At 35.2% G+C, this 9,791-nt stretch overlaps 4 protein-coding genes across 7 annotated transcripts in view; 1 reads left to right on the top strand and 3 right to left on the bottom strand.

The window, feature by feature from the left end:
- LOC129568653 (muscle M-line assembly protein unc-89) overlaps nucleotides 1-4,652 on the bottom strand; it is an 8,294-nt gene extending 3,642 nt beyond the window's left edge. The window contains exon 1 of one of the 3 annotated variants that reach the window (XM_055446824.1): nucleotides 4,634-4,652. The gene's annotated coding sequence lies outside the window, so the exon portion shown is untranslated. Of the gene's footprint in view, nucleotides 1-2,703; nucleotides 3,211-3,979; nucleotides 4,061-4,633 lie in introns of those variants that run through there. The other 2 variants (XM_055446823.1, XM_055446822.1) reach the window with 2 other exon arrangements.
- On the bottom strand, nucleotides 4,475-6,621 carry LOC129568658 (vacuolar protein sorting-associated protein 16B). Of its 2 annotated transcripts, XM_055446831.1 has the most exons (6): nucleotides 6,423-6,617; nucleotides 6,231-6,357; nucleotides 5,759-6,125; nucleotides 5,648-5,675; nucleotides 4,884-5,591; nucleotides 4,475-4,818 (listed from the first exon to the last, which is right to left on the bottom strand). In XM_055446831.1, the coding sequence occupies exons 1-6, from the start codon at nucleotides 6,489-6,491 to the stop codon at nucleotides 4,771-4,773; spliced, it is 1,347 nt and encodes a 448-aa protein (XP_055302806.1). In that variant the 5' UTR covers nucleotides 6,492-6,617; the 3' UTR covers nucleotides 4,475-4,770. The 2 variants fall into 2 exon arrangements, with proteins under 2 accessions (XP_055302806.1, XP_055302805.1); XM_055446830.1 differs by having other exon boundaries at nucleotides 4,475-5,591; nucleotides 6,423-6,621.
- A 70-nt stretch (nucleotides 6,622-6,691) lies between these two features.
- Nucleotides 6,692-7,698, top strand: LOC129568666 (uncharacterized). The gene is made up of 2 exons (XM_055446850.1): nucleotides 6,692-7,214; nucleotides 7,281-7,698. The coding sequence occupies exons 1-2, from the start codon at nucleotides 6,855-6,857 to the stop codon at nucleotides 7,590-7,592; spliced, it is 672 nt and encodes a 223-aa protein (XP_055302825.1). The 5' UTR covers nucleotides 6,692-6,854; the 3' UTR covers nucleotides 7,593-7,698.
- A 32-nt stretch (nucleotides 7,699-7,730) lies between these two features.
- Nucleotides 7,731-9,768, bottom strand: LOC129568657 (microfibrillar-associated protein 1). The gene is made up of 4 exons (XM_055446828.1): nucleotides 9,559-9,768; nucleotides 8,625-9,472; nucleotides 8,404-8,528; nucleotides 7,731-8,225 (listed from the first exon to the last, which is right to left on the bottom strand). Exons 1-4 carry the CDS (start codon nucleotides 9,623-9,625, stop codon nucleotides 7,796-7,798), a joined length of 1,470 nt encoding a protein of 489 aa, XP_055302803.1. The 5' UTR covers nucleotides 9,626-9,768; the 3' UTR covers nucleotides 7,731-7,795.
- Nucleotides 9,769-9,791: the final 23 nt, after the last annotated feature.

The raw sequence follows: 9,791 nt of genomic DNA, 5'->3' as shown, positions 1-9,791 counted from the left end.
CCACTGTTCAACAGCAGCGCTACATAGCCAGGAGATTCAATGCTCTGTAGATGATAGAACTGTTAAGTTGAGTTACATTGGAAATCTAACGCGATAATGTGTTGAAAAAATACATTTTGATCGTTTTCCTATTTGCTATGGTTGTAAATTAGGAAATATATACGAATGGTTTATAATGAAAATGAAACCTAATATTTTTGATGGTAAAATGGAGTGAGAAAAAAATCCATTAATGTAGAACATAGCCTTATTGGCGATTTTCACACTACTGATGAGAAATAAGTGACTCAAGTCAAAATAGCAATTATAGTTCGAGATGCAACCTCAAACATCGAATGTGAATTCTGTCGCTTTTTTCCAACAATGGAATGTTTTGTACATGTATTTGACTGGAACTCGTTTGACTGAAGCGCCCTCTGAAGAACCTATGACGAGTTTGTGATGTCCATATGTATGACGTTTGACAGAACGGAGAGTTTATTCGATTGTATTTTCATTAGCCTTAGATTATCCAGGTGGTATTTGCACTCAATATCATTTGTCAAATTCAAAGCGAATGGGAGAGTTGCTTTTTTCCCATCATTCATGTCAAAATCGCCGCTAAGGCTATATTTTTCTTGTTCTGCTTTAAGATCGAACATAACAAGTTTCATCTTTATTGTAACCTATTCATATAAGTCCAGTATTGTGTACATATGTGTACATCCAACACAAATAATCGCGGACACAATACAACAGCCAACGTAAATAAATGCAAACCGATGAAATCGCGAACTTTTACACATTTGATTGACAACTGATGTGATCATATTTTATTTTTAAATATCATTTAGGGTCCCATGTGATTTTTGTGAACGTTTCAAACCGTGAAACATTCTGAAATCTTTGCTAACAACATTGGCAAATAGTAAACCTATTTAATATTAATTAAAAGTTTATGCTTATTGCTGCTATCATGTAAACATTTATATTGAAAAACACAGCAATGTAATGTCAATATTTTCTAATCAACTGACGTCACAACATGATCGTTGCAAACTAGCGCTTCAATAATGGGCATTCTTCATTCCTTTTTCGAATGATGAACAAACAACTTCATCGAATACAACCACAACTCAAATACATTACTATTTTATTGTATGATACCTTTTTACCTCTATGTCACATTCGTAATCGATAATATAAATATTCTGGTGTAAATGAATTCAAACTGAATACATGTGACTTTAAAAACAATGTAACCTAGATTCTTCTCCCTTAAAATGTCCCATCGTTTCGTGGAATCGTTCTTGTTGGATAATTTGCGTTCGTGTGAGGCGGCGGCAGTGCAATGCCCTTATATTCATAGTATCGTTGAAATCAATTGGAGAATGTGTATTTAATTCGTATTTTCATTAATCTATTTTTATCCACCTCAAATTGCCTTAAATCATAGTGGATTCCAATGGAAAACAGACACATAACGGTATGAACATTTTTTTTTTCAGTTTGATTCAATGTGTTTCATCAGGAATCAATACTAAAAGTGGAAAATCCAAGACATGACAGTGCAGTTGCTAAAGGATGAAATAAGACTATTAAAAGTAGAGTCAGTGACCAGATTGCCTTTCATTGGAGCTGAACGCATGTTTTTCTTCGAAAATAGTGCACCAAAGATTTTAAATTGAATCAATCCCATAGACTTAATGAGACAAGCCTATTAACCACCTTTTTTGTGGGTTTTATTCAGAAAAAAAAGGTTTTAGTCAGTTATTCTGAAATAATTTTGAATCCAAAACAAACCGCCTCTGCACTCGGTCCGAACAAGTAAACACACAGTTTATATATACACGAAGTACGTAAAATGCAAAGTGGTGAGCGGCACGATAGCCATTTATCACTAAAAAATTCTGTATGTGTGTGAGTGCATCGCTAGTCTTTGTCATTATTTTTGTATTTTTTATTTTTCTTATTTGTGTGCTTCATTTCTTATTCATTTTTGCTCCACACCTTACTTTTATTGCCGCTTGCTTGGGTGACTTTATCTATTGTGTCATATAAATATCACATAGAATAAATGTATCCACTGAAAACGTTCATATTTCGTTCACTTCTTTGGATCCATATAATTTTCAATCGAACGCACCAATAATTCAACTATTTTGTCCATTCTCGGATTTTCAAATCGGAAACGACTATTTAATAACTTGAAATTTGAAAAATAGCCAGTTAGCCAACAAACACTAACACTACGGTTACTCAACATATATATTATATTGCCGCACGCAGTTTTATTGGCAGCAATTAATGTCGAAATTAGAAGGAGATATTTTAATTGCTTCGTTTGTCCGCAACTGTACTTAGCATAACCATATGCGTGATCAATTTGATTCGATGTTCATAAAATGCAATTGATGTGCGCTCAATACACTTAGGCTTATTGAAGAGAAAAGTCGAACTTCTCGACAATTTTCCTTTGTTTGCACTTTTTTCTTTCTCAAATAAATTTTTTTTTCGTTTCATATGAATTGAACACATTTGTTGTTCTCTTATTATTGTTTCTCATCAATATTTAGTTTTTTTAGTTCTCTAACAAATAACAGTAAAAAAAATTCGTTCAACATTTGAATGCGTTTGCGTCGTATAAATATTGGAATTATTCAAATAGAAATACTATGCAATTAAGCCGCACAATATTACTAGCATATTTTCTGTTTGACTTACATTTAATATTTAATTTTGATAAATAACGACGAAACAGTGACTACAAAATGAAGTCATCAACACCAATACATTCAGATATGATTCGCGGTCGCTGAAAAGAACGTGATCACATAACAGCCCAAATTTCACATAATATTTGTGTTCGCGACAATGATCCCGATTACACTAAACAGAATTCTGACGATGCTCTTTTGTCGTTCACAATTTCACAATGCTATTTCAAGATTAAACAACGACACATTTTATTTCACGATTTTCTCAGGAAAAAAAAGTTTACTTTTAAGTCGTTCTCTTTTGTGCTCCGATTTAGTCGCGATACCAAAGTCAAACTCACATACGCTGCGCCGTAAATGATGTGAACACCTCTTTTCTTAGCGGAAATTTCACTGCGACTGTTTTCGTGTGCTGTCGACGCAAGCAATCGACCGTTTCTGTGATATTTCGTTGTCTATTAAAAACGGACACATGCTCAGCGTGTATACGACGGTACGATTGTGTTTGCACACGCAAGTGATTTTTAACAGATACCTCATTCTGTTTAATAAAGAAGCGTTCAGTTGTAATCGAAACGAAACGAATCGAATAGAATCGCTTAAAAAATTATTGAAATATGGCATATTGATGTATCTCATGTGTGGATCTGAAGTTCGGGCGGTGGCGAGAATTCTATTCAATATTTTTGTCTTACGTGTGTTCACACACTTACATTGCATTTCGTTAATGTATTTTGTTGCCTTTCATGCTTCGACTTAGTTTCACTGAATCAAACTGTCGTGTGAGTTTATTAACTTCGATCAATTGCTGAACTTTCAGCATGTACATGTACGACGCTATGCCGTAGATTTCTTTTCCCTTTTCGGATTGACGGTGGAAGTGATTCAGCTTAACTTTTATAGAAATAGTTGCTTTAATGGAATTTTTAATCACATCAAAGATTATTCGAATCGTCAATGCACTTTGTTCAATTCGACTCACATTTCCAGAAAAACAATTTTAGATTTGGCGGTAAAATCTTTTTACTTCAGAAGATTTGATATTCATAAAAATACACTTTGACCTATTTTCCGCGAATTCTTATCTCAGTGACAATATTTTTTTCAATTTTCGTAGCTGGTAGCGATTATCTGTTATATATTCATACATTGACCAAATGTTATGTTAGAGTCTTGAAACTTGTTTTCAAATATATAGAGAACAATAATTCAAAACAATCAACGAGGTGTACAATTTCCCAATTTTGGCAGTGAAAAAAATTATATTTGAAGAAAAATACTACCTGCAATTCACTGCTGCGAATGATTCGCAGTTTGATTTACATTCAAAAGTGACTTCATTTACGATACATTACATCGGTTGAACTGTGGTTACCTGATGGTATGCGATTTCTTGGAGTATTTTTTGCTTGTGCATGATGTTATCACGACTTCAATTTTCATGATTAGATAAGAAATGTGGATTCCTGTATTAATTATTTACTGTGTTCGAACGAAACGGTTTTCGTGCGATTTATACACACATGTATCCGTACACGAAGAAAGAAAAGTTAAAATAATACGTTGAAAGTATTTAACTCCATGATGCTGCTATCGATAAACGCGCTACGATTGAAGCTTTGGTCTTGTCACATAATCCAGTCAGGATTTTATTGAAAACATCTAGCAAAGCGCACACAAACCAGTTCCTACTAGCATCAAAACAAAAAGAATTGCCGCATAATTACAAAAATGACTAGCCACTTGAACCATTGGGTGTAATTCAAACAAAGATAATGTCTTATTGCCATTTATTGCATATAATTTTATTTTTCGCGTGTACTTGTTTCCAAATTTATTGATTTTTCTTTCATTCAGCCCCTTCACAAAATAACGAATGACATAAATATTTAAATGGTTCGATGGGTTGGTTTGTTATTAATTATTCAAAGACTTACCCTCGTCTAAATGTCACTTTTTTCGATTCAAAATGAAAGAGAAGAAATTCGTTTCATTTGTGCTCATTGTGTATAGCTTTAGTACTATGTTATTTTCATTGAATAAAAACATCTAGTGAATATTCGTTGTTCAATTTTTAATTTTTCAACAATTTCAAACCATCAGCTTTCCATTTAGACTTTTGCTGCAAAATATAGAAAGAATTGTTTTATGTTGCACTTGCAAATAGGAAATGAAAGAAATACTTACCAGATTTTTGAGTGCGTTTTCAGCATGAATGCGAACATTATCTCGAATGTTTAGGGTTCCTATATATTGCTCTAATTCATCTCGGTTTTTGAGCTCAACTAGTGAGTCAACTATACTTTTGCCCGCATTTCGACATCGCTTAGCGACGGCTAGCCGACGGTGTGGGTCGTCGATATGTGCCAAGAATATGTTCAAAACATCTGCTGGCGCATTAAATGCATTTAGCTGGAAAATCACACGGTCCAGGGGGACATTTATTGAGAAGGATTTCGTGGTTTTGAGGGAATGCCATGATTTTTTCTCGAAAATTTTGTCTAAATCGCACCATGCCTGACTTTGTGCACGTTCATTCAATATTATCCAGTCAAACTGGGACTGTGCTATTTTGAACATGTCGGCAAAATAATACGGATTTGATTGATTTGCTATTGATAAATCTAACGATGCACTACTCCATTTGTGATTTGTGCAAGACACATATAAACTTTCTAATGGAGAAGCGTCTAGAATATTGATCAATTTTGGGTTATTAATTTTCTCTTTTAGTTGCCATTCGAGTAATGCTATATAATTGGTCACAGTCGTTGCGTAGTATGGACAAATTGACCCCGTTTGATGCGCAATAGATTCATTATAGATTTTATTCAGTTTTTGTTTCTTCACATCTGGACTCTTGCAAAGTTTCATCATTGACTCGTATTGCAAAATCTGAAATTTGGATTGATCATTTATATCAAATACATATTGACTGAAGAATCACTTACAATATTTTCATTCGATTTTCCAAGCATTCTATAAAAGGATGAAAAGTTAATGTTAATGGAAAAAATCCCGAAAATGGAGCCATCCAAAATTATGAAAATAGAAATATTTACGTCAAAAATTCTGTTGCTTCGGCCACTTGACATCGAATCATCAAAAAATTGATGAAGTGTTTCACAGCCTCGGGATGGCTCTGCATAATTTGAAAAAAATGTTTCTTTTTCAATGATCGTTGCAAAAACAGAACTACAGCTAATATTGCATCACCGTTGCCACAACGAATGGCTTCGTTCAATAGGCTCTCTTTTTCGTGGAGTGCTCGAAAACATTCAAAAGAATACGGTTTCTTCAATAGAATTTTCCTGATTATCGATGGAACTGGTGGCGCTGCATGTGCCCTACGTCGTAGAATTTTCAACTCCTCTTCGATTGATATTATTTTTGGTAGAGGTGTTTCTTTCAATGACTGCTCCTCTAGCACTGGTACATGAATATATACATATATAATAAAACACATTGTACATGAATATTTACATTGAATCGTTAGTTGAACAATTTGATGTTTAATGTTTGGGATATGAATACCTAGTTGCAGGTCATTGTCGGATATAATGAGACGCAATGGGACTTCTGTACTTGCTGGAAGTTCATAGCTAATTTCGGACACATTGTCATCCACGAACAGCTTCTGATCGTGTTTAGTCACAAAGCCCTGTTCAGTTTAATTAATGTTTGAGTCTTTTCGATTGCACTAATTACACTGATTAGCATACTCACTTTCTCATCTTCATCGAAGCTGAAACTTTGTATGTTTGATTTATTCCAAAATTCTTCTTCGTCATCCATTTATGCGTTTTGAGAATAATTTACTAGAGTTGGATAGTGGAAATAATGATAAGAGCTAAATATATGATTTCTTCAGTAAAAGTAGTTTTTGTTGACAATGTCACAACATTCTTGCATATGACATTTGAAGCCACACGTAAAAACTCTTATAGCGCCACCTCTGACATTTTTTCAGCTGCAACATGAAATTTACACCACAGAAAATTTAAAGTGTGAACAAAATCAAACATACCCATACAAACAAATCTCGCGACAAACCATTAACCGCTATTCATTGCATGTGTATTTTGTGTTATGATCAAGCGTCAAAACAGTAAAGATTTCAAAATGACATATACATTGCGGCATTAAATAACATTCAAGATGTGGACAAGAAAACACGACGGTACTGTTCTTTGGAGCGATGCTGCAAAATTGAAGCTGGTGGGACTGATGAAACGAAATCCAGACACGGTAAATGGTGATCGTTCGGGTTCGAAAAAATCCAATGCATGGAATAATGTCTACGACGGGTTGATCAGAGCTGGAATGCCAAGAACATCAATCGTACGCGTCAAAAAGTGTTGGTCAAGAATTCATTTGGCTGCAAAGGCAAAATACACCGAACAACTCAGAAAATACAAACGCGATGGAAGATTGGTACCACTTTCGCAGTTGAACCAAACAGTCATCAATCTCCTGAATGATATAAATTCCAACAGCAATTTCTTTGTAATGCCAAAGGTAAGTCTTGTTTTACATTTATTGAATGCTACAGTTATTAATGATTTTTTTTCTTAATTTGAAAAGCCAATCACAGTGAAACTCGAGCCGATCGACACATTGGAAGAAACCGCACCGCCAGCTCAACAGTCAATGTACAATTGCGACATGAACCCCGTCGTTACATTGGAAAGAATTGATGCAGATGATTACAATGTCAAAACAGATCCCACAACAGAAAATACTCCAAATGGTTTATCTACCAAATACTGGAATCTAATGGAGAAAATCGCTGAAGAAAGGATGGAAAGAGAACGTGAAATTCACCAGAAGAATATGATTTTGTTGGATTTAAAGATCAGAGTACAACAAATGCAAATAGATGCGCTACAGGGCTGACCTGTTGAATAAAATACATTTTACTAAATCAATGATAAAGGCTTTATCATGAAGCATCCACATTTTGCTATGCCGCAAAATCAGTTCATATGATTGTGTTCCTATATTCCAAAGTTTGAATAAAATATAATTTCATAATTCACTTGTCAAATCAGAGATGGTTTTATTAGCATTTACAAAGAGAAAATTGATAAGGACTAAAATTATTTCTTTCGCTTCGATGCGGATGGCTTTTCAAACGTTTGTTTCATGCCACCCGCTTTTTCGTTATGGAATTTGATGTTGTTTGAGGTATCGCTATACCAAGCAGAATTAAAGTCTGTAGTATCCTGGTCAACGAGGTGCGTATATTTGGTACGACCACAACGGCCAAAGTTTTTCACTTGCATCACCTTTGGCAAAATCGTCTTATCAAAGTGATCTTCCAAAGTTGCTTGTGCAAAGTCTCTCTTATAAACTTCATCATCTTTATCCAAGAAGAACGCACCACGATGATAGTATTTCTGCAAGAATTTGTATTTTCCCTTTGATGCCTTGTTAGTAACTTCGCGTGGATTGAGGCGAGTTTCTTGTCGTCGTTCTTCTTCTGTAAGATTACGAACTCTTTCGGTTTCAGTTCTCTCTCTTTCCAATCTGTAGGTAAAATTAAGAAGAAGAAAACAGTTTAGTCTTGAATGCTTGGTTTCTGTGGCAATTTGATAACTAATAAACACAAAGGCATTTCAATATTTACAAATCGAAAGTCAACTGTCAAATTTTAGTGTAACGTGCTAAGTTTTGTAAATTTACAATACAGTGCCATGAAACTTACTGTTCTTTTTCTTCACGGTCACGCTTAATACGCTTCAACTCTCGAAGTTTCCAGGCTTCATATTCAACTTCATCGTTTTCATCGTCTGTGCACACGTCATCAATGCTGGCTTCATTAGTATCGGGCTACAAAATTATACAATATTCATTTAATTGTTTGAAAAAAAAGAAGATATTTGATGAATATGTTATTGCTTTTACTTCTTTTTTATAGAATATTACCTTTGCTTTTTCTAAATCTTTTTTAACGCTCTCCTCAACCATACGTAATGTTTGCCGCCGTCGTTCTTTGGCCATACGTTTTGCTTCGTATTCCATTTGTTTTTGTTTCTGGGCTTCCTTTTCTTTTTCGGCGATAGTAGCACGGTCTTTCTTACTAACAAATAGAGGCTTCATTCTAGGTTCATGTTCCTCTTCGCTTTCAGACTCCTCTTCGTACGACGAGCTATCAGCCTCTGAAGTCTCAGACTGCTTCTCTTCTTCTTTTGCAAGAACTTCTTCGTCCTTTCGTTGTTGCATCATTTTATTCTTCAGCCGTTGACGTCGCTTTTCAATCTCTGTGTCGCTCAACTCGGAATCGGATCCACTTTCGTCCAATTCAATGCGACGTTTTCGTTCAATATCCAGCGATTTGTCCCCATTGTCTGAATACATTTCAGCCTCACTTTGGGCTTCTTCTTTATCGGATTCTAGAATTTCGGGCTCTTGAATGCGACGCTCTCTGATTCGACGCAAACGCCTTTCTCGGTCAAGATCATCCTCATCCTCGTCATCGTCGTTGTTGACTTCTCTCTCGGAATCGGAACCACCACGACGGGCTAATCGTCTTAAACGAGGATCATCAGCTCCTTCATCGCTTCTGTATGAATCATCATTGACTGATGGTTCATGGTCACGTTTACGCATAAAATCGAAGCTGTCATCACCTCGATTTGCAAAGCTTCTTTGAGCTCTACGATCGATAAAATCTTCGGACTCGCTTTCTTCATCCGACGACCGATACTGTGCATATTCAGGACGTTTTCCGGAAATATAGCGTTGAACTTTCACCTTTTGCATTGAAACCTCACCTAAAAACACGAAAAATGTAATATCAATAGGAGTCTTCGAGTCTTCTGCTTTGGTAGCTATAAATATCGATGTGTAAGTTTCATACCTTTTTCATTGCGAACAGGAACGGCTCCGGCCGTACTTTGAATACTATACTGTGCCTGGCCTGACATTTTTGCCAGTCAATAAAAAAAAATTATATGAAGCAGATTCTTTTTGACAAATTCCCAAAATTCTACAAAATTCTTTGTTGAGCGTAAATAAAATGCTTCAATAATTTCTATGAGCTAATATAGACCTGTCAAATGTTGAAACGTCATTGTTTTTCGAACTAGTGAC

The sequence above is a fragment of the Sitodiplosis mosellana genome, unplaced genomic scaffold (assembly GCF_009176505.1).
Source record: "Sitodiplosis mosellana isolate CC-2019 unplaced genomic scaffold, AAFC_SMos_1.0 Smas_scaffold_21, whole genome shotgun sequence".
In the NCBI taxonomy this organism is placed as follows: domain Eukaryota; kingdom Metazoa; phylum Arthropoda; class Insecta; order Diptera; family Cecidomyiidae; genus Sitodiplosis; species Sitodiplosis mosellana.
The sequence above is the reverse complement of the archived record's forward strand: the minus strand, read 5'-3'. Positions and strand labels throughout refer to the sequence as shown.

Bases quoted from the DNA above. Each gene is read 5' to 3' on its own strand.
- LOC129568658 (XM_055446830.1), bottom strand. From the start codon at position 6,491: ATGGATGACGAAGAAGAATTTTGGAATAAATCAAACATACAAAGTTTC. The intron at 6,126-6,230 runs GTATTCATATCC...TTCATGTACCAG, and splicing joins CGACAATGACCTGCAACTAG to TGCTAGAGGAGCAGTCATTG. The intron at 5,592-5,647 runs GTAAGTGATTCT...TCCAAATTTCAG, and splicing joins GAAAATCGAATGAAAATATT to ATTTTGCAATACGAGTCAAT.
- LOC129568666 (XM_055446850.1), top strand. From the start codon at position 6,855: ATGTGGACAAGAAAACACGACGGTACTGTTCTTTGGAGCGATGCTGCA. The intron at 7,215-7,280 runs GTAAGTCTTGTT...TAATTTGAAAAG, and splicing joins ATTTCTTTGTAATGCCAAAG to CCAATCACAGTGAAACTCGA.
- LOC129568657 (XM_055446828.1), bottom strand. From the start codon at position 9,625: ATGTCAGGCCAGGCACAGTATAGTATTCAAAGTACGGCCGGAGCCGTT. The intron at 9,473-9,558 runs GTATGAAACTTA...TCGTGTTTTTAG, and splicing joins TCCTGTTCGCAATGAAAAAG to GTGAGGTTTCAATGCAAAAG. The intron at 8,226-8,403 runs GTAAGTTTCATG...TTTTACCTACAG, and splicing joins GACCGTGAAGAAAAAGAACA to ATTGGAAAGAGAGAGAACTG.